The 23,157-nt window shown below is 40.7% G+C and overlaps 1 protein-coding gene across 1 annotated transcript in view; it reads right to left on the bottom strand.

Annotated features, from left to right (window-relative positions):
• gfra1a (gdnf family receptor alpha 1a) overlaps positions 1 to 22,405 on the bottom strand; it is a 110,434-nt gene extending 88,029 nt beyond the window's left edge. The window contains exons 1-3 of the mRNA XM_024008245.2: positions 21,361 to 22,405; positions 20,405 to 20,707; positions 18,686 to 18,769 (exon numbers count right to left, since the gene is read on the bottom strand). Coding sequence (XP_023864013.1) covers positions 18,686 to 18,769; positions 20,405 to 20,707; positions 21,361 to 21,400 — 427 coding nt within the window. The 5' untranslated portion in view covers positions 21,401 to 22,405. The remainder of the gene's footprint in view (positions 1 to 18,685; positions 18,770 to 20,404; positions 20,708 to 21,360) is intronic.
• Positions 22,406 to 23,157: the final 752 nt, after the last annotated feature.

Raw genomic sequence — 23,157 nt, 5'->3', positions numbered from 1 at the left:
CATTTTCAGATCTCTAATTTTTTCCCAACGAATCTTACTAGCCTTATATCATCTACGAGCACCTGAACTAAGGTATTTTTGCCCTCAGATATGAACAGGAGAGCTTCCTATAAAATTAGGGGGCAGAGTTGTTATTGTGCTAAAAAAATATTTGATATGGTTTACAGTCCTTGCAAAAATGTTCATCCTCATTGGCTTTCCTATTTGCGTTGCATTACAAACCTATAATTTCCGATGAATTTTTATTGGATTCATGTAATGGACAACAACAAAATAGTCCATATTGTGAAGGTGAAATGAAAAAATTACTTGTTTCAAAAATTCAACAAAAAAAACCGGAAAAAGTTGTGCTGCATATGTATCTCCCCCTTTGTATGAAGCCCCTAAGTACGATCTGGTGAAACCATTTACCTTCAAATCACATAATCAGTTAATAAAGGTCCACCTGTGTGCAATCTCAGTGTCACATAATCTGTCTCACATGATTCAGTATACAGTTGTCGAAGTTTACATACACCTTAGCCAAATACATTTTATACTCAGTTTTCAACAATTCCTACATTTTAATCCTAGTAAAAATTCCCTGTCTTAGATCAAATAGGATCACCACTTTATTTTAAAATGTGAAATGTCAGAATAATAGTAGAGAGAATTATTATTTCAGCTTTTATTTTCTTCACACATTCGCCAGTGGGTCAAAGTTACATACACTCAATAGTATTTGGTAGCATTGCTTTTAAATGTTTCACTGGTGTCAAACGGTTTCGGGACGCTTCCACAAGCTCTCCACAATAAGTTGGTGAATTTCGGCCCATTCCTCATGACAAAGCTGATGTAACTGAGTCAAGGTTGCAGGCCTCCTTGCTTAAGCCATTTTGCCACAATTTGGAAGTTTTCTTGGTCATGTCCATTTGGAAACCATTTCGCGACCAAGCTTAAACTTCTGAGTATTCTTGAGATGTTGCTTTAATATTCCACATAATTTCCCTACCTCATAGATGCCATTCTCATTTTGTGAAGGCCACTAGTCCCTCTCCAGCAAAGCACCCCCACAACATATGCTGCCACCCCCTGCTTCATTTGGATGTGTTCTTCGGCTTGCAAGCCTCCCCTTTCTCCTCCAAACATAACGATGTCATTATGGCCAAACATTTCTATTTTTGTTTCATCAGACCAGAGACATTCTCCAAAAATACAATCTTGTCCCCATGTGCGTTGCAAACGTAGTTCTGGCTTTTTGGCGTTTTGGAGCCAGTGGCTATCTTCCTTGCTGAGCGGCCTTTCAGTATGTCATAGACTCGTTTTTACTGGATATAGATACTTTTGTTCACTGGTTTCCTCCAGCAAGGTCCTTTGCTAGTTCTGGAATATGATTGCACTTTTCGCACCAAAGTACGTTCATTCTCTAGAGACAGAACGCTTCTCCTTCCTGAGCGTTATGACACCTGCGTGGTCCCATGTGTTCATACTTGCATGCTATTGTTTGTACAGAATGAACGTGGACCTTCTGCGTTTGAAATTCTCCCAAGATGAACCAGACTTGTGGAGTCTACAATTTTTCTGAAAGTTCTGGCTGATTTCTTTTGATTTCCCATTATTCAAGCAAAGTGGCACTGAGTGAAGGTAGGCTTTGAAATACACCACAGGTACATCTCCAATTGACTCAAATTATGTCAATTAGCCTATCAAAAGCTTCTAAAGCCATGACATCATTTTCTGGAATTCCAAGCTGTTTAAAGGCACAGTCAATAGTGTATGTAAACCTGACCCACTGGAATTGTGATACATGAAATTATAAGTAAAATAATCTGTCTGTAAACAATTGTTGAAAAATGACTTGTGTCATGCACAAAGTAGATGTCATAACCGACTTGCCAAACTGACTTGCAACCTTTTCGGTTAATCCAACACTCTAACCACTAGGCACCTCCGCCCACCTTCTTGAGGGTGGTTGTGTTTTACTGACTGGTACTGAAGCCAGCAGACAGAATATCTAATCACATTTAGTAAATACCTTACACCCATAGTTGACTTCCCTTGTGGGCAATAAGAAATACTGTCAGTTCTAGAGTAACTATTTTGGACAGGGGATAAAATTAGTTGCTTAACCTTTTGTTGTGAAATCTCCATATTCTACAAGTCCAAAATCCTTTCAATTCTGCTTTTAACATTTTAGCTGCCTGTGTAGGTTACTATTAGAGGAATATCTATCACTGGAAGGTCCAGTACCAATTAAAATCCCTGCCATTATTATCTCTGATGATGGGCACGTTAACTCCAAAAAGATTCTTGGTAAAATGTAGAACATCATGGTAGGCCCATACACATTCACAATGTAATGGCTCAGTGTTAACACAAACTTTGAATGATCACAAACCTACCCCTGTGTCTTTATTCTGAGATGTATCTAAAAGGGCAATGCTAATTAATGAGTATGGCACCGCTCTTGCCCGAGAGGTGAAAAGATGAATAGTACACTTGACCCACCCACTCTCTCTTCAGTTTATCATGCTCAAAATCGTAAGTGTATCTCCTGAAGAAGACCATATCAACCTTAACTGCCTTAAATCATCAGAATGCATTGCGCTTACTAGCGATAAGTTACTCCTAATGTTAAGTTCATAAAATTATAGGTCATTAGCCGACATCTTAAAGAAAAAATAAGAAATAGGAAAAAATGAAACAAAATTGCATTGAGTGTATACAACTTGTCCAAAATGAAATTATGAAAGTATAAGATAGTAAACCTCTCGTGAGCTATCCCTGACCTACCACAAACCCACCAAACCCCCTCCCCAACTGAGGGAGTTAAAAACCCATATCCTTAGACCTAGTCTTTAAGCTAGATGTACCTGCTATCTAGCATCGCTCGAATTAGGTTTCATCTAAATTATATGTACAGTGGAGAACAAGTATTTGATACACTGCCGATTTGCAGGTTTTCCTACTTACAAAGCATGTAGAGGTCTGTAATTTTTATCATAGGACACTTCAACTTGTGAGAGACGAATCTAAAACAAAAATCCAGAACACATATGTTATGATTTTTAAATAATTAATTTGCCTTTTATTGCATACATAAGTATTTGATCACCTACCAACCAGTAAGAATTCCGGCTCTCACAACCTTGTTAGTTTCTTTAAGAACCCTCCTGTTCTCCACTCATACCTGTAATTACTCCCCACCTGTTTAACTCGTTACCTGTATAAAAGCAACCTGTCCACAAAATGAACATAGTATAACATTTGATGACTCAACTCCACAAAAATGTGACTCAAAGCGATTGGAATATAACACCCTGATGACCCACAAAGCGGAAAACTCTCTTAGGAGAACAAAGCAAAACTACTATGAACATGGAGATAAAGCAGGAAAGTTGCTTGCTTGGCAAATAAGGCGAGAGGAAGCWAGTAGAGCTATTGGCTCTATTAAGCTGCCCAATAACACAGTTGTTCACAGTCCTSAGGAAATTAATCTAGTCTGTAGGGAGTTTTAAAAACATTGTATAAGTCTGAAGGTGATGCYCCTGCATGATGCATRAGTTTTTGAACAAACTCAATTTACAAACTTTAACTGATGAGGATTGAGAGCACTTGGAGAAAGAGATTACATCCGAGGAAATTATGGAATCCATTTTCAATWTTGCTGGGGGAAAATCACCAGGGTTAGACAGATTCCCTATTGAATTCTATTGATCCTTTTTACCCAAACTAATTGAGCCTCTTTGCAATATGTTTAATTACGCCATAGAGACAGGATTGCTCCCAGACAYAATTGAACAGGCACTGATCACAGTTTTGTTAAAACCTGGGAAAGATCCTCTGCTTTGTGGGTCGTATAGACCAATATCTTTATTAAACACTTCATATAAGATTCTTGCAAAACTCATAGCTCTTAGACTAGATAAGGTTCTTCTTGACTTGGTTGATATGGACCAAACAGGCTTTGTAAGAACCGCTCATCTGCTGATAATATCAGAAGATTATTTMATATTTATGTAGAAAATGACCAAGAACCTGTAGTGGCGGCTTCATTAGATGTGGAAAAAGCTTTTGACCGCATTGAATGGGGCTACATGTTTGAAGTTTTACAGAGGATGAATATTGGCCCTAAGTATGTAGGTCTGATTAGATTACTGTACAAATATCCAGTAGCTCAGATCCTGACTAATGGAAATGTTCCTCACAGTTCTCTCTATCACGTGGCACAAGACAGGGTTGTCCCRCTAGTCCTCTCCTTTTTTCTTTGGCTATAGAGCCACTGGCAGAAGCTTTTAGATCTCATCCATTCATCCATGGTGTTCGTATAGGTGGGCGTGAACATCTGGTCTCCCTATATGCTGATGACATTTTGCTTTACCTCACTAAATCAGAAATTTCACTCCGATCATTAGTTGACATCCTGAAAGAATATGGGACCTTTTCAGGATATAAAGTAAACCTATCGAATAGTTAAATTCTGCCTTTTAACAGGGCAACTATGCAGAACCCAATATTAGACAAGCTGTTTTCTTGGAGACCTCAGAAAATGACATATCTTGGATTGCAAATTTCTTCTGAAATTATTAAGACATATCAACTGAACTATACTCCACTTCTCAAAAAGGTTGTGAAAAATTGGATAGATGGCAGAATTGAGCAAATTCTCTTACTGGTTGGGTCAATTGTGTAAAGATGAATATATCAAACCTTGCAGTTTCCTATTCCCAAAGTTTTTTTCAGTCAACTTCATATGAACGTTTCTTAATTTCTGTTGAAAGGGAAACCCCCCAGAGTGAAACTCACAACTTTATCCATACCATACTGTGAGGACTTACTTTTCCTGAATTCCAGTTTACTGGGCATCTCAGTTAAAGGCTGAGTGGATATGGCAAAATACAACAWGTTCACCCTCTTGGAGACAGATAGAGGAAGTGTCTGACCCTTGCTATATTGGCATCTATACCTTATATTCACCCACCTAAAGCTTTGCTAGGTCTCATAAACAACCCTTTCATAAAAAACACTTTAAATATATGGATTGAAGTCTGTAACCAAACAGAAATGCATAGGTCTAAACCCAGCAAAATAAGAAATGTCCTCTCACTGTCAACTGCGTTTATTTTCAGCAAACTTAACATGTGTAAATATTTGCATGAACATAACAACATTCAACAACTGAAGACATAGAACTGAACAAGTTTTCCACAGACTGTGATAACAGATGTCTGAACAAAGATGGGGAGGGTAAAATCAGAAAGATAAAAGTCAGTATTGGTGTGGCCCAGCTGCATTAGTACTGCAGTGCATCCTCCTATGGAAGTGCGCAGATTTGCAGTTCTTCGTAATGAGATGTTACAGCACTCTTATACCAAGGCTCTGCAAGTTCCGGACATTTCTGGAGAGAATGGCCTACTCTCCGTCCGATCCAACAGTCAGAGTGCTCAATGGGATTGTGATGAGGGCTCTTCGCATCCACTGAATTCCTTCTTGCAGGAATCACGCACAGAAATGAGCACTTATGATGGCAGGTGGCATTGTCATGCTGGAGGGGATCATGTCAGGATGACCTGCAGGAGGGTAACATGAGGGAGGAGGATTTTCCCTGTAAGCACAGCTGTAGAGATTGGACTGCAATGAAAAAAGCTCAGGCCGATGATGCTGTGACACACCCGACATGAGGACCTCCTCCCAAATCGATCCGTCAGAGTACAGCGTCAGTGTAACTCTATTCCATCGACCGATAAATGCGAATCACACCCACCGGTGAGACAAACCTGGTTGACTGGTCAGTGTAGAGCAGCTTTTTGTTGCTAGTTCCTGTCTGGTCCAGGACGGTGGGTTGTGCCCATAGGCGGTTGTTGAGTGATGTCTGGTGTAGGACTGGCACTTAAAACGGCTAAGCTAGTTTAGCTCTCTCAGCTGTTGCGTATCTGAGCATGATGGAGGGATTGTGGCGTTCTGGATGGTAACTGGGCAGTTGTTGTTTGGCAATCCTGTACTTGTCCGCAGTTGATGGTTCGGATGTATCCATAATCTGTGCAGGTGGTTGTACACCATGGTCTGCACTGGAGGAATAGCTGGTAATGCTGTCTTCTCTGTGCGATGTCTTAGGCGTCTCACAGTACGGACAGAGCAATTTGTTGCCCTGGCACATCTGCAGTCTCATGCTCCTTGCAGCATGCCTAAGGCACGTTCGCAGATGAGCAGGGACGCTGGGCATCTTTCTTTTGGTGTTTTTCAGAGTCAGTAGAAGGCTCTTTAGTGTCCTAAGTTTTCATAATGTGACTATTGCTACCGTCTGTAAGCTGTTAGTGTCTTAACGACCGTTCCACGGGTGCATGTTCATTAATTGTTCATGGTTCATTGAACAAGCATGGKAAACAGTGTTYAAACCATTTACAATGAAGATATGTGAAGTTATTTGGATTTTTACGAATTATCTTTGAAAGACAAGGTCCTGAAAAAGGGCAGTTTCTTTTTTTYCTGAGTTTATACATCAACAAACACCATTCTATCAYAATATCTTACCCAAAGCCCTAGAGAATGTATTGCATTGTCTTGGTTTAACAAAGGAATTAAAACATTTGGTAATCTGTATAGAGAAAGTGAACTACTATCYTTTCAACAACTGGCATCTCATTTTCAGTTACCTCAAACTCATTTCTTCAAGTATTTCTTCAAGTACCTACAGGTTAGGCACTATATTGCCACCCATCAGGGAGGTAGGATTCAGCCCATGAGTAAACCTATAACTGATAAACTGTGGCTGGAGAGGGGTAAAGGGGTGAAAGGTTTCATTTYTTACATGTACTCTAGCCTTCAAGCTCTTTTGGGGAACGATGAAGCTCTGAAGACTTGCTTGAAATGGCATAATGACCTTGGTCTCATTTTTRAGGATGAGAAATGGGGAAATCTCTTTGTAGATGCTCAGCGCCTTTCATTTAACAGAAGGCAGAAGTTGATGCAATTCAATATTTTACAAAAGGTCTACTTTACACTAGAGAGACTGTATAAGATCAATTCTAAATATTACAAATGTTGCCCAAGGTGTAAAATGGGGGTGGGCACACGTATGCATATGTTTTTGTCCTGCCCTGAACTAAGAAATTATTGGAAGACATTATTCAGATCTTATCACAGGTCCCTAATATGATGGTACCACTAGAACCTTCCCTTATTCTTCTTGGAGATGACTCTCTTCTACCAGTTAATATTGGTAGCAGAACCGGATTCATTAAATTGGCAGTCAATGCAGCCAATAAATGCATAGCTATTATATGGAAGAGTGACACTCTGCCAAGCAAGCAGATGTGGCTAAAAGAACTAACTTCCTATATTCCCATCTGAAAAAATAACATACAATTTACATAATAAACCCTTTGAATTTACTGATGTCTGGAGTGACTTTCAGCAGTTTCTAGAGTCATCACCTTARCTGCCCCTTTATTACTTCTTCATTAATGTATTACTATTATTATTATTTGTTTTTGCGTTGAATAATTAATTTTCTAGCATTGAATGTGAAGGTCATGTGGTGCGGATAATCATTGAAGCTWATACCAGTAGAGGGGAGGGATGGGTTTTGCACGATGTGCTCCCATGTAGCATGGTGTTTTAGGTAGGTGGAAGGAATTACGGGGCATTATCTGTGTCATATTTTGCTGATTGTAAAAAAAAATTGAATAAATATATTGTAAAAAAAAAAGAAGAAAAGATTCAACCAAAAAGACCAGGGAGGTTTTGCAATGCCTCGCAAAGAATGGCACCTAAAAAAAAGTGGTCTAAGGCACTGCATCGCAGTGCTAGCTGTGCCACTAGAGATCCTGGTTCGAGTCCAGGCTCTGTCGCAGCCGGCCATGACCGGGAGACCCATGGGGCGGCGCTCAATTGGCCCAGCATCGTCCGGGTTAGGGGAGGGTTTGGCCCGCAGGGATGTTCTTGTCCCATTGCGCACTAGTGACTCCTGTGGCGGGCCGGGTGCAATGCACGCTGACACGGTTGCCAGGTGTACGGTGTTTCCTCCGACACATTGGTGTGGCGGGCATTGTGTCAAGAAGCAGTGCGGCTAGGCTGGGTTGTGTTTCGGAGGACGCACTGCTCTCGACCTTCGCCTCTCCCGAGTCCATATGGGAATTGCAGCGATGGGACAAGACTGTAACTACCAATTGGATACCACGAAATTGGGAGAAAAAGTGCAACAACAAAAAAAGGCAGACATTGAATATCCCTTTGAGCATGATGAMGTTATTAATTACACTTTGGATGGGATATCAGTACACCCAAACACTACAAAGATACAGGCGTCCTTCCTAACCCAGAGAGGAAGGAAACCGYTCAGGGATTTCACCATGAGGCCAATGGTGACTTTGAAACAGTTACAGAGTTTAATGGATGTGATAGGAGAAAACTGAGGATAGGTCAACAACATTGTAGTTACTTCACAATACTAACCTAAATGACAGAGGGAAAACAAGGAGTCCTGTACAGAATAAAAATATTCCCAAAACATATTGTTTGCAATAAGGCACTAAAGTAGTACTGCAAAGAATGTGGCAAAAAAATGCACTTTATGTCCTGAATAGAAGGTGTTATGTTTCGGGTAAATCTAACACAACACATTACTGAGTACCAATCTTCATACCTTCAAGCATAGTTGTGGCTACATCATGTTATGGGTATGCTTGTCATCGGCAAGGACTAGGAAGTTTTTGGGGGATAAAAAGAAACGTAGAGCTAAGCAAAGGGAAAAGCCTAGAGGAAAACCTGGTTCAGTTTGCTTTCCAACAGACACTGGGAGACCAATTCACCTTTCAGCACGACAATAACCTAAAACACAAGGCCAAATATACACTGGATTTGCATACCAAGACGACATAGAATGTTCCTGAGTAGCAGTTACAGTTTTGACATAAATCGGCTTGAAAATCTATGGCAAGACTTGAAAATGGCTGTCTAGAAATTATCAACCACCAACTTGACAGAGCTTGAATAATTATTTGAAGAATAATGTGCAAATATTGTACAATCCAGGTGTGCCAACCTCTTAGAGACTTACCCTCTAAATACTCACAGCTGTAATCGCTGCCAAACGTCATCTATTGACTCAGGAATACTTCTGTAAAATATTTCTGTATTTAATTTTTTATAAGTTAGCAAAAATGTATAAAAACATGTTTTCATTTTTTCATTATAGGGTTTTGTGTGTAGATGGGTGAGCAAAATATTTAATCCAATTTAAATTCAGGCTGTAACATACCCAAATATGGAATAAGTCAAGGGGTATGAATACTTTCTGAAGGCACTGTAGTTATTTTAAGGTGACTATTTTCAACACAAAAAAGCAAGTAATAGAATATTTAATCGGTGATGTAAGGGATCTTTGCAAGAGGGAGGGAATATGATTTCATTGGTCCTCAACTCACGGCTCAGACACTTCATTCAGGATAAGTGGAGTTACCCCTGAGTTAGCCTGACCCAGAGCAGGTTAGTACTGAGGGATTCATTGCCATAGAAATGTACCTGGCTAAAAGGTGAGCCACATTTGTGTGACCGGTTATCCCAAGTTGAACTCAGAGTTGACCAAAGTTACCTCRCAAACTCCTCGAACCTGATTTGTAGTATAGGACTCAGGAGGTCAGGGGGTTTACTGTAATTTATACTTTCAACAAAAGTAAGACATGTATGGATAACATCCACATTATTTAGCCTACAAATGCCAGCTCACGATTGTCTGGTAATTTGGTAAGTATACATTCAATTGATGGATTTACACTAACTAAACCCAAATGGAAGATCTGAAGATGTCACACCCTGATCTGTTTCACCTGTCTTTGTGTTTGTCTCCCCGCCCCTCCAGGTGTCGCCCATCTTCCCCATTATCCCCTATGTATTTATACCTGTGTTCTCTGTTCGTTTTGTTCGTGAAATCTACCAGCATTTGTYCCCCTGCTCCTGCCTGTTTCTTGCTCCTGTTTCCTAGTCCTTCCCGGTTTTGACCATTCTGCCTGCCCTGACCCTGAGCCTGCCTGCCGTTCTGTACCTTACCCTACCTTACTGGATTATTGACCCCTGCCTGCCCTGACCCTGATACTGCCTGCTGTTCTGAACCCTTTGCACCCTCTCTGGGTTATTGACCCCTGCCTGCCTTTGACCTGTCGTTTGCCTGCCCCTGTTTAAGGAATAAACGTTTGTTTCTTTGACACTGTCTGCATCTGGGTCATACCTTAAACGTGATAGAAGATGAGACAGCCTATAAGGAGGAGGTCAGAGACCTGGCAGTGTGGTGCCAGGAAAACAACCTATCGCTCAATGTGAGCAAGACAAAGGAGCTGATCGTGGACTATAGTAAAAGGAGGGCTGAAAAGGCCCCCATTAACATCGACGGGACTTAAGTGGAGCGGGTCGAGAGTTTCAAGTTCCTCGGTGTCCACACAACAAACTATCATGGTCCAAACAAGACAGTTGTGAAGAGGGCACGACAACACCTTTTCCCCCTCAGGAGACTGAAAAGATTAGGCATGGGTCCCCAGGTCCTCTTAAAGTTATACAGCTTCAACATTGAGAGCATCCTGACTGGTTGCATCACCGCCTGGTATAACAACTGCTCGGTAAGGCGCTACAGAGGGTAGTGTGTAGGGCCCAGTACATCACTGGGGMCAAGCTTCCTGCCATCTAGGACCTGTATACTAGAAGGTGTCAGAGGAAGGCCCAAAAAATTGTCAAAGAATCCAGTCACCCAAGTCGTAGACTGTTCTCTCTGCTACCGCACGGCATGTGGTACYGGCGCGCCAAGTCTAGAACAAAAAGGCTCCTTAACGGGCTCTACCGCAAAGCCATAAGACTGCTGAACAACTAAACTAATCAAATGGCCATCCCCCTTTGTTTTTACACTGCTGCTACTMGCTGTTTATTATCTATGCATAGTCACTTTACAAATTACCTTGAATAACCTGTACCCCCGCACATTGACACTGACATTGACTCGGTATCCTCTGTATGTAACCTTGTTATTGTCATGTAAATTTATTGTGTTACTTTTTGATTGATTCGATTTTTTTTACTTTAGTTTATTTAGTAAATATTTTATTAATTMTATTTCTTGAACTGCATTGTTCGTTAAGGGCTTATAAGTAAGCATTCCATGGTAATGTCTATGCCTGTTGTAACAAATAACATTTGATTTGGAAATTAGAATGTGAAAAATTCTAATCTATGTATCAATGTCCTCATTTAACATCCTTGAGATCAAGAATGGCACAAAGCCAAAAACAGCTGGATACTGGAGAGATGTATATTTTCATGGACGTTTTCCAGGAAAGTTTCTTGACTAAAACTGTTATTAAAAGTGGGGGGGTTCTCTCGAGACTAGTGCTGCAGCACAAACGCCGTGTACAGTCAAAAGACTACTAATATTACCAGCCATAACTGTATTGTTAGGGGATCGGAAAAAACACAATCAGTCAATGGGAAATATCATTATACTCATGGGTAATGTAATTCTTTTTAGGGCAATATCGGTCGAAATATTACAAATAGGGAGGTTCAAGAWCCTCGTAAGACATCACATTAAAATGGAGGGATGTATTGCAAAAGGAAATTGCAAAACGGCATTATACTGGGAAAGTTGGGTTAATGTGGATGAAAATCCAGCACTTGCAGAAAGAGTAAATTAGGACTACATGTATAATTATTTAACTACCTGTACCGTACATGTGAGCGAAAATAGTTCTAAGTAGCAGTCAAAGTATTGTTGTCCGTTACTTTTCTCCAATCAGGAGAGGGGTGGTAGGGTTGACTTTAATTTATAAATATAAAATAAGGGGTTTAGAATTGATGCAAACAATTAAATTGATAGAACTCACAATYTTTCTCCAAAATTAAAGCTGATCTACCACTAAAAACAAAACATTAAATCATGATTAGAAGAGTCACAGACACACAGACAAACCAGTACCTCCCTCTCGGAGCTGCACCCTTAAAAAGGGTTAAACATCTACATGTACACTATATATACAAAAGTATGTAGACACCCCTTCAAATTAGTGGATTTGGCTATTTCAGCCACACAGGTGTATAAAATCGAGCACACAGCCATGACATCTTCATAGAAAAACATTGGCAGTAGAATGGCCTTACTGAATAGTTCAGTGACTTTCAACGTGGCACAGTCATAGGATGCTACCTTTCCAATAAGTCAGTTCGTCAAATTTCTGCCCTGCTAGAGCTGCCCTGGTAAACTGTAATTGCTGTTATTGTGAAGTGGAAACGTCTAGAAGCAACAACGGCTCAGCTGCCAAGTAGTAAGCCACACAAACTCACAGAACGAGACCGCCAAGTGTTGAAGAGTGTAGTGCGTTGATATCGTCTGTCCTCGGTTGCAACACTCACTACCGAGTTCCAAACTGCCTCTGGAAGCAATGTCAGCACAAGAACTGTTAGCCGAAAGATTCATGAAATGGTTTCCAGCCGCACAGAAGCTTAAGATCATGCACAATGCCAAGTGCTGGCTGGAGTGGTGGAAACGCGTTCTCTGGAGTGATGAATCACGCTTCCCCATCTGGCAGTCCGACGAATGGATCTGGGTTTGGTGGATGACAGGAGAACGCTACCTGCCGAATGCATAGTGCCAACTGTGAAGTTTGGTGGAGGAGGAATAATGGTCTGGGGCTGTTTTTCATAGTTCAGGCTAGGCCCCTTAGTTCCAGTGAAGGGAAATCTTAACGCTATAGCATATAATGACATTGTAGACTATTCTGTGCTTCCAACCTTGTGGCAACAGTTTGGGGAAGGCCCTTTCCTGTTTCAGCATGACAATGCCCCTGTGCACAAAGCGAGGTCCATACAGAAATGGTTTGTCGAGATCCGTGTGGAAGAACTTGACTGACCTCAACCCCATCGAACTCCTTTGGGATGAATTGGAATGCAGACTGCGAGCCAGGCCTAATCGCCCAACATCGGTGCCCGACCACACTAATGTTCTTGTGGTTGAATGGCCCCTGCAGAAATGTTCCAACATCTAGTGGAAAGCCTTCCCAGAAGAGTGGAGGCTGTTATAGCAGCAAAGGGGGACCAACTCCATATTAATGCCCGTGATTTTGGAATGAGATATTCGACGAGCAGGTGTCCACATACTTTTAGTCATGTACTGTATGTACTTAAAGGTCTTGCCCATCCAAGAAAGGTATCCTATAATACAGTATGTACGCCTTTGCATAATAATCAATTGAATCCTAACCAATGAAAAAAAAAATATTGTAACAAACAACTACAATAGACCTTTTTTTGTATGAAGCCAGTGAATATTTCATCAAACATGGTTACTCACGACATCTATCTGACTTTATACTGACACCTCACTGTTTGTGGTATGGATAATTGGCATGCATCTGGGCAGAAAAGCAATAGATGTAGTTGGCACATGTGGCGCCCCTGCTGATTCGAGCTGTCAGGAGCGTTGATTAACTGTGATGAATCACTCTCCCACTTTATATCCAATCAGAAACCTCCCAGGAGGACTCCATTCTGGTCACCTTTAACTAAATTATTTTTTGGCTGCATAGAGCTAGCGGCAGGGACAAGGCTGCAACCTGATGCTGCTGTTAGCATTATTCTGCCATTAAGCTGCAGCTGTGAGAGTAATGTCTGGAACGGTGTCTGTGTATTAAGCAGCTAAAGCCCCTCGACCTGTGGCTAAATCCTCCGTGTGACTTGGAAGGACAGCTATGGACTTTTGGATGAAAGTCAAACAGACAGACAACAACAGACATCCAGGAAGTTATGTGGTATTTGAAGGAGTATTAAAAACCTTCATTGAGATCTAATATTATAATCAATCCCTACAGCAGCGTTCCCCAAACTAGGATTCGCCTGATTTGGAAATGGGGTCGCAAGAGAAACTTGTCCTTGGTTCATAGAACCGAATCGTTAAGTCCATAACTTCCGGTAGCCACTAGATGCAATTGTAAAAAACTGAGCGGTTTCTGTTGTCTTCCTACAAATGTGGCTTTTTAACAGTTTCATCTACTGAAAGATAAGACTCTGAGGATCACATCCATGTCTTGTGTTTCCCTCTACAATGCCCACAAGGACTCATTAGAACAGAGTGGGCAAGACCAGGCACTTAATCAGACTGGGGGGAAAGGAACATTATCAATGATGATGTTCTTTTCTCCACAGAAGGTCACACAAAATTATTGCCTGAGTATCTTTTGAACTTCCCAATACCTTTCTGATACATTTCAGTCACTTCAACACATACTTCTTTTAGATTGAAATATTGTCCAAAAATGCTGTCAGACTGATTTGTAATAGACTGTCATAGCCCCAATTAAACAAGTAAACATTGGCTTTTGATTACATCACATTCTTTACATGGTGGGGTCATGGTGCAAACATTTTTGGGAACCCCTGCCCTACATCTTCTAAGATGGCCATTGAGAATGGAGTCAAGACAACCCTGTGGAGCTTCCCGACTCCTCCAGACCGATGTGCATTGTGGAACCGTATACCTGAGCTCCAGCAACATAGGGATTATCCTTTGATCCAGTCCAACAGAAGAGCTCGGGCGAAAAAACAAATCAATAGTTTTTTGTACTCACAGCCTCAGGTTTCTATTTTAACATGTCTGGCTATTGATTAGCTTTCAGATGAGAAGTCTCCCTACGACATCACACTCTAGGTGGATTTGGGAGTCTTTAGCGGAACAAAAAACCCTTGTAAGGTAGGAAGGAGGGAGCAAGGGAACGTTAACATAGAACTCCTATCTCAGTCAGTGCTCACTGAGGAGGCTGAGGCCACAACTCTGACAGATAGAGTACAGCTGTACCCCGACATCAAAGGCCCAGGCTTGGCCTGTGATTGACACATCCTGACACAAACAGCCAGACGGTGGAAATGGAGCTGCTTTATCAAAGTAGCCATTTTAATGACATTTGTTTGTCAGGTGGCACAGGGAATATTGATATGGAAATGCTACCATCAAAGACATCTCCTTTTTATATTCTCTTTCTCTCACACAAACATTTTCAGTTGGGGAAAGTACAGAGAGTCAAACACCAAAGCAATAACATTGAGAGTGGTTTTGGTTGGTTGGTGGAATCTAGGGTTGGAGCTGTCATAATACTTCTCCCAACACATCATCAAGTGCAGAGGTACTCTTGAGTCCAAACAACACAAATACTGTTCTCTCCCATTCCTCTCCCTCCTCTCACTCTATAAGAACCCAAGTGGCAGTCTGTCCTCATACACCGCTGGACTCTGAGTTCATTATAAGAGTGGCATTCCAACAGCAGTGAGCTGTGTTGACAGGCTCTCAGCATCGTGTCAGTATGGGGATTTAAGGTGCTGTGTGGTCCATCGGCAAGGGTGGGACTACATGGGTTTTCACACATACACAGCTCAAAGACTTCAGAGAGAATCCTTGAAATGCTTTAAATGCCACTTTTGCATGTTTATGTGCTGACCTCATAATCATCATCATGATCTATCATCAGCTTAAACCACAAAAACATCATGGGGAAAGGTCATCTACAGGTCTTAGAAAATAATGGAGTGATATAGAAACTCATCTTTATTCATAGTAGTACTTCCCAGCTTTTTTTATGTCCTTATCCTTTTTYCCCCGCTACCTCATCATATAGGCAATTTCAGTCCAGCCAGCCCATGCTGCACAGAAGACTCTGTTTTACATTTTGTGTCACATTTTTCCACGGGTTTCATTTTTCTTATTGGCGCACTGAACAGTAAATGACAATTGGCTGACATTTAAAAGGGGCTTTATCTACAGAGTGATTGTACCATAGCTATATCTCTGTGGCGATAAGCCAGACCATTTTGTAATTTTCACCAATTTCCTCAGTTTAAATCTACAGTACATCAACAACTCTTTTTGGTTTAGACTTTGAAGAGTCAACCTCCAATGTTATTCCACGCATACAGCAAACAAGCATTTTATTATTCTAGTTCTAAAAATCGGGGGGGAATATTTACATTGATCAGTATGAGAGGYTCCAGACCAGTGAGTGTTCATGACTACGGTAATATGAAACTGTGCTGTGTATTCATCCATTTCCTCCACTGCTTGCCTCTTCAGCAGGGGCAAATGGTCTGTGAGTAATGCAAGTCCACTTGAATCTAGGAGAAATGGGCTCTCACTGCCTTCTCTATGCATCAGTACATCACAAGATGGCAAACTGGTGGGCGGAAAAGGAACAATTTTATTGAATTCTCTTCCTCTATTTCTCCATTGCGTTCTTGCTTACGAGCACACACATGCAAACGCACACAAAGGAATGCACAAAATGAATTCAATGATCTGGTACTTCATCCATGAGCAGGTGCACTGTGGTGAACTCTGCATGTAATTGAACGATGTGTGACTGTGTGAGTAAACCATTTACTTTCAAACATATTTAAAGAAGGGCACATCCCTTGAACGAGATGACTCACCATGTCTGTCTTATGACAGCAGTTGTGGCTTTTGTGACCATTGATACAGGAACTACTCCAAACTTAGTATGTTTCACCAATACCCTAGCCTGGCGCACAGACAACAGCATGGCACTTCTTGAGAATGAGAAGCAATGAGCTCTGCAGACAGCAGAAGCCCAGAAGTATTCAATGAGCCATTTAATAGAGTAAAACAGACATCAATACAGGTAGTTCCCACTGAAAGAGACGTAGGGTTTCTATGAGGAAATAGAGGGGGAAAGAAACAAGATGCACCGCTTGTATTAAAAGAAAAAGTAGAAAAATACAAAACTCAGCTCCAGCAAAGAAGCATGTTGTGGTCACTGATGTGATACATTTGCAATCTGCAGATTTCATTCGTGTTTCAAGATTTTGTAACTTTTTTTTGCACTCATAGTATTCTCAATGTGAATTAAATGGCAAATATAGATCAAATCAAAATGAGATGATATGTTCTGTTCCTGGGATGTACACTCTACTGAAGTTTCTCATGTGGCAACTTCCACCACATTAAGAGACTGACTTACTCATACTTCAAAGTGACTCACCCTGACTCATCGTACGGCTAAAAGCATTCTATCTGCCTGGAGAAAATATTTGAAAATAATTAAATTAACTTAGAACTGTGTGCTGTGCACAAACATGTGTGTGTGTTTTTATGTGTGCACAAGTGTGTGTGTGTGTATGTTCATGCAATCACGCTCAGTGCTCTCCACATCCTCCTCACACATTTCAGCTGCTGTTCTAATACTATTCTATTATTTTCTCTTAATAACAATTAAGGACACCCAGTGTGCTTTAAGGCAGCTGTGTACCTTTATAAGCTTCACTGATATTGTTCCAGCTTTATGTCTGGTTTAGTCCTTCGGAGGCCTACAGTACCCAGCGTAGAGGTGGGAATAAGGACTGTAGGGCCTGGGGGTGTGTAGGAAAGATCAGGAATAAACCTCACTATAATCAGGAGGGTGCATAGGAGAATGCCCAGAGTGTCACTGGAGATTATTAGGCTCGGGTCCCAAGCAGGGGCCAATTACAGATTCATTACATCTCACAATGCCTCCCTTTGTTCCTTACTATGAATCAGTCAGCTGATCTATGAGTCCTCTAAGCCTTACTGAGACAGCCGTGTTATAGGGCTGCCTGGGAGTAGGGGTTGTGAGAGGCACTGTGTTGACCTAAACCTCTCTGACACCCGTCCTGTCTCMCCTCTCACCCTTATTGTCTCCTTCTCACCCTGCCTGGCCAATAAATCTCTCACGATGAGGTGGAATGGATGATCTGTGAGACCTGTCGCTAAGAAAGAAATGTGCAACCGTCAATCAACATAAAGAGCTTTTCAAAAGGGAATAAGAAGCACCTTCAGATTCTGAGAGCTTTCTCATAAATCTCTCAGGTTCTGGTAGCTCAGAGGGGAAAATGTCTGGGGCTGTTATATGCCTTAATATGAACTATGCTCCTAAGCGACAAATGGAGCATTGATGTTTGGCTGTATTCTAACTAACATATATAATGGCTTATGAGCCATTTCCCACTTTTCTGAAATTGGAGTCATTGTTCTGGAAACGTTATTTGGATATCTCTTATTTGCCCAAGGACTCTTCAGGTTTCTGCTGTTTATGTCTCGATCACCATTGCTGACAAAATTGTCCCATTTCAAATGTGCTTATTTAACTAATCTCAGACTCTCTTATTCTCCATCACTAGCCACACAATATGCCACCTCACGCGCACTGGATGGGAGTTCCTCATAACAAAGACCAAGGCAAAGTCAGAAAGGCCACTATAGCATCAATGGATTGCGCCTATGTGATCGAAAATAAGGGAGAATATTGCCATCTAGAGGCGGCTCATAAACTACCAATGCGCAGATCGAATTGTTGACAACGATGTGCAATTTAAACACAGGATGTACGATTTAAACACAGCCCAATAAACTATGCTACAACGTGACACATTTTTGTCATTTTACCAACTCCACACCACCACACTGTGTTGAGCTCTCATTGGACACTCAGAACTATAGATCTCCATGCAAGATCACTTACAATGGGCATGCATTTCATTGGGGCGAAATAGGGAAAGTGTGAGGATTGTAAAAATGTTTAAACACAATTCYACTAAGAACATGCACAGCCAGCATTTAATCTGTATACTTTCACAAAGAAGCCAGGCGTCCATCCATGAACTTCGCAATAAGTGGCACAATCGTAAACTCTTAATAAATCCATGTCCTTACCTGAAATAATGGGGGCCAGTCGGAACATGTCAGACAGCCGGCTATTCATGGTCTCGTAAGGAGAGTCCTCCAGGAAATCGTTCCCTGAAAGGAAAAATGAAATACAATGTGATTTTTAACATACTCTTGCAGTCTTAATAGGCATGTAAATGTTGCAGACAACCAGATACACTGAGAAAAAAACACAACATGTAAAGTGTTTTCTCTCAAATTTTGTGCACACATTTGTTTACATCCCTGTTAGTGAGCAATTATCMTTTGCCAATATAATGCATCCATTAAACAGCATGATCATTACACAGGTGCACCTTGTGCTGGGGACAATAAAAGGCTATTCTAAAATGTGCAGTTTTGTCACACAACACATTACCACAGATGTCTCAAGTTTTGAGGGACCATCTAATTGGCATGCTGACTGCAGGAATGTCCACCAGAGCTGTTGACAGATAATTTYATATTCTGAAACAAAGCTGAAAATGTTCCTGTTCTTCCATGGCCTGCATACTCACCAGACATATCACCCATTGAGCATGTTTGGSATGCTCTGAATCAACATGAGTGTTCCAGTTCCYGCCAATATCCAGCAACTTCGCACAGCCATTGAAGAGGAGTGGGACAACATTCCACAGGCCACAATCAACAGCCTGATCAACTCAATGCGAAGGAGATCGGTCGCGCTGCATGAGGCAAATGGTGGTCACACCAGATACTGACTGGTTTTCTGATCCACATCCCTACTATTCCCAGTTATGTGAAATCTGTAGCTTAGGGCCTAATGAATGTATTTCAATTGACTGATTTCCTTATATGAATTGTAACTCAGTAAAATCTTTGAAATTGTTGCATGTTGCGTTTATATTTTTGTTCAGTATAGTTAGATAGAAAGATTTCATTCAAAGAGCATGCACATGGGTTATTGTTTTCACTAAGTGTTTGTGAGCTACCATGGGCTGTGTTTTGACCTATCATTTTGGTCAACTGATCTTTTCATCAATCAGATCAGATCTTTTCACATCATATCTTTTTCAGAGCTGATCTGATTGATGAAAAGACCAGTTGGTGAAAAAAATATCAGAATTGGGCTGCCTGTCTAACAGCTACCTTTACACAGACAGCCAAATTCTGATATTTTTYCCACTAATTGGTATTTTGACCAATCACATCAGATCTTTTAACATTAGATATTCTTCAGAACTGATTGGTAAAAGGACCAATTAGTGAAAAAAAGATCAGAATTGGTCTGCCTGTGTAAACAGCCTAAAACARCCATGCAAATACACATGGGATGGGTATCTGGGTCAGTCAATGTCCATGCTGCCCAACAACTCATTAGCCAACAGTTGATTAGGTATAGTGGTCAGTTGCACAACTGAGATCCCATTCTGCCCCACTGGCCACTGGGATTAAGCAGTACACTTTTTGTGTATGATCAACTCCAAGATAATGAGTGCAAAGTTCCTTTACACTCGATTCATTCCAAGAGATGTCTTAAGGATATTACCTTTCCCAGTATGCACTGGCGGGAAAGTTTACGTACCTAATAATGTGGTGTTTTCTTACTGAATCGGTTTTTACTTTAGCAGTTTACATGGTCCATTAATACATTAGGCCTAATCATACAGCAGGTCTKGGATTTAAAAAATATACATTAATGTATAGACTTCTGACAATTATTGTGTGCTTGCTGTTGTTGTAGCCAACTGTAATGATAGTGCATACCCTGCAAAGTCTGATAGATTCCCCAATAGATGCGAAGGCAGTTCTTCTCTTTCTTCATGCCCCTTTTACACCTGCAGTTGTACAGGGGGCTCTGCTTGACTGCGTCTATGGCACTCCGACATTCGTCCTGCGCCTCCAGTCCGGCCACCATGCTAAAGTTTCTCTCCTTCCCTCCAGCAACGCACTGTCTCATTGTCCGATACTTGGTACTGCATCCTTGCTCCTTCATACACTGCTCACTCGCCTTGACACAATCGAGGCGGTTGGGACCAGAAAGAGCATTCTCCTGGGCATACAAAACATCTGTGGAGAGAATAAATAATTATAGGCCTAATAATAATAATAATGTTTCTGTCGTGTATATGTTAAATATTGGAGACAATACGCGATTTAGTCACAATAAATATTCAGAGATTAAACTAAAAGCAGTTTTAGATATTAAAAAATGTATTGTATTTTATTGCGCAACTCCATACAATTAAGGTGACAATAACGACAACACAAACATCTCATAGACTACTAGTCAAATACTAGCGTTCAATGCATTTCATAGCCTATCAATTTGTGCAACAAAAAAATAAATAAATAAAGGATAAGTAAAGTTATTAAATATGACGTACATGCTTTTGCAACGTCGGCTATAACAAGGGTAGGCCTGTATAGGTTATGATAATGAATTGGCACGGTCTTTAGTTGTGTCTAGTTCAGAATCAGAACTCAATTCACTTCGATTAGTATACATGAGCTCGTAATTGACTTTTCACTAGTCTTTGGGCATGACACGCATTTGGTTGGCCCATTTCGCTCCATAACGACCACCAATTTTGCTATTTACTTATCTCAGCTGGCCTCTGACTGATTATCATTGTCCATTTAGAAATGTAGATTATATACTGTATGTGTACACTAGGCATTTGCAATGTATATTAGTCATAGGCCTTGAAACTAAAACTTACCTAAAAGAGGCAGAACGACATAAAGAGTGACGAAGATCATTGCGTATCTATCCGTGTGATGCCTTGTTACAATGGAATTGATAGAACGTCTAGAAAAAAAACTTCGTGCTTTTATTCCACTCTATTCAAATCCATTGAAAACATCGGGGCATGAGGTCCGACATTCGGAACACGTCCAGCTGACTTCATGCGTAAAACATTCCAACCCAAAAGTACTCCAATTTTGCGGCAGGCAACCGAAACCATCAACCATATAATGATTTTCTTTCCGTGTAAAAACTAAACAAAAGACAAGGATAAGGTATCATAAGGAGACAAAACGAACCGGCCAGAGTGCTCTCGGAACTCCAGCTCGTAGGATGCCCGCGTGTGTCTGAGCGCGCGATGATGCTGTGCTCAATAGTGCAGTGACCACAGCCAGGCAGCAGCAGCAGCAAGGCAGAGGAACTTCTGCATTTCAACGTGGATTTTGGTGATGACAATTAGATACATTTTGTTATTAAACATTTTCTTTCTGCAGTTGGCATACAGTGTTGATGTGTGGATAAATAAATGCGCGAAGGCTATTGTCTGTGCGCAATAAGTGAATTGYACACATTACACGAACTGTATTCTTTTTTTGTACACTCTATCCTAAAACATAGGCTATGACACTATTTGCAATATTTTTTATTGTTGATTCTGCGTTCAATTTAACCAAAAATAACCTAGTGTCTTGATTCATGTTTTAGGACTAGACTTCTCCACTACCATCTTCAATATTCCATTATTCTTGGGGTCACAGAGTTCATGGGTTCAACATGTAAACGTTAAAAATATTTTATGGTAATATCCAAGTCAAAACCAAAGCTGCTATCGCCGATCAAAACGCCACACTCATTTTTTTACGAAAGACAACCCCATGCGAACAAAGAATAGCTATATGCTCTACAATATTRCATTTCTTGGTGGACGTGTGCATTTTCTAACCAATTTGATGAAAGCCTGTGTTTGTTCCCTTTTCCACATTGAAAATCTAATCAGATCGTCTCGTATCAATGCTGCCGTATGCGCATGTATGATGCGCGTTCGCCACCCATATGGAGCGTGGAAAGAAAAATGAGACGGAGCCTAAATYGTCTATATGCTGTGCTGCTCACAGTGCAAACCATACACTAGRCATTCCATAATTGGAGAACAGAGTGTAGAGCCGTCAGTGCAGCCAGTCAATCCACTGTTGACATCGAGTAGCCTATAAAATGGTGAGCATGGGTGAATAYCGCCATCTGTTGGTTTAAAAAAAAAAAAGCCTCAATATACACCTGATTATAAATAATACAATYACTGTATGCCTAGCCCTAGACGTGGCTAATGTAAAATGAAACTATCTGAATTAATTTGAAGGCTATTCAAATCATTCAAATTGACTGGTTTATGATCATTAAAATGTTAACATTTCATTAGGCCTATTAGGTTCATTTTACATACTTTTCCATATTAGATAKTTTTAACTGTGGGCATTGAATAACACAGAGATAGGCATTCCATTAATAAGTGAGATATAATCCATGCCATATGTTTTTACAGCAAGGTAATAAAGTTCAGCAGTTGACTCTAATATATAGGCCTAAAAATGGATCCAGAAAAATAAGAAAATAAGAAAAGCCTAGATCTGATACACTAATATGAAATTACATTAATAAATTAAGCATAGAAAAAAAATGGCTTAATCAACTCTAATGGCACAGATACTGATTGACTGATTGATGAGGGGTTGGGTTAAATGCGGAAGACACATTTCAGTTGAATGCATTCAGT

This window comes from Salvelinus sp. IW2-2015, linkage group LG18, assembly GCF_002910315.2.
Source record: "Salvelinus sp. IW2-2015 linkage group LG18, ASM291031v2, whole genome shotgun sequence".
Classification (NCBI taxonomy): Eukaryota; Metazoa; Chordata; class Actinopteri; order Salmoniformes; family Salmonidae; genus Salvelinus; species Salvelinus sp. IW2-2015.
This window is presented reverse-complemented; position numbering and strand designations above follow the sequence as displayed.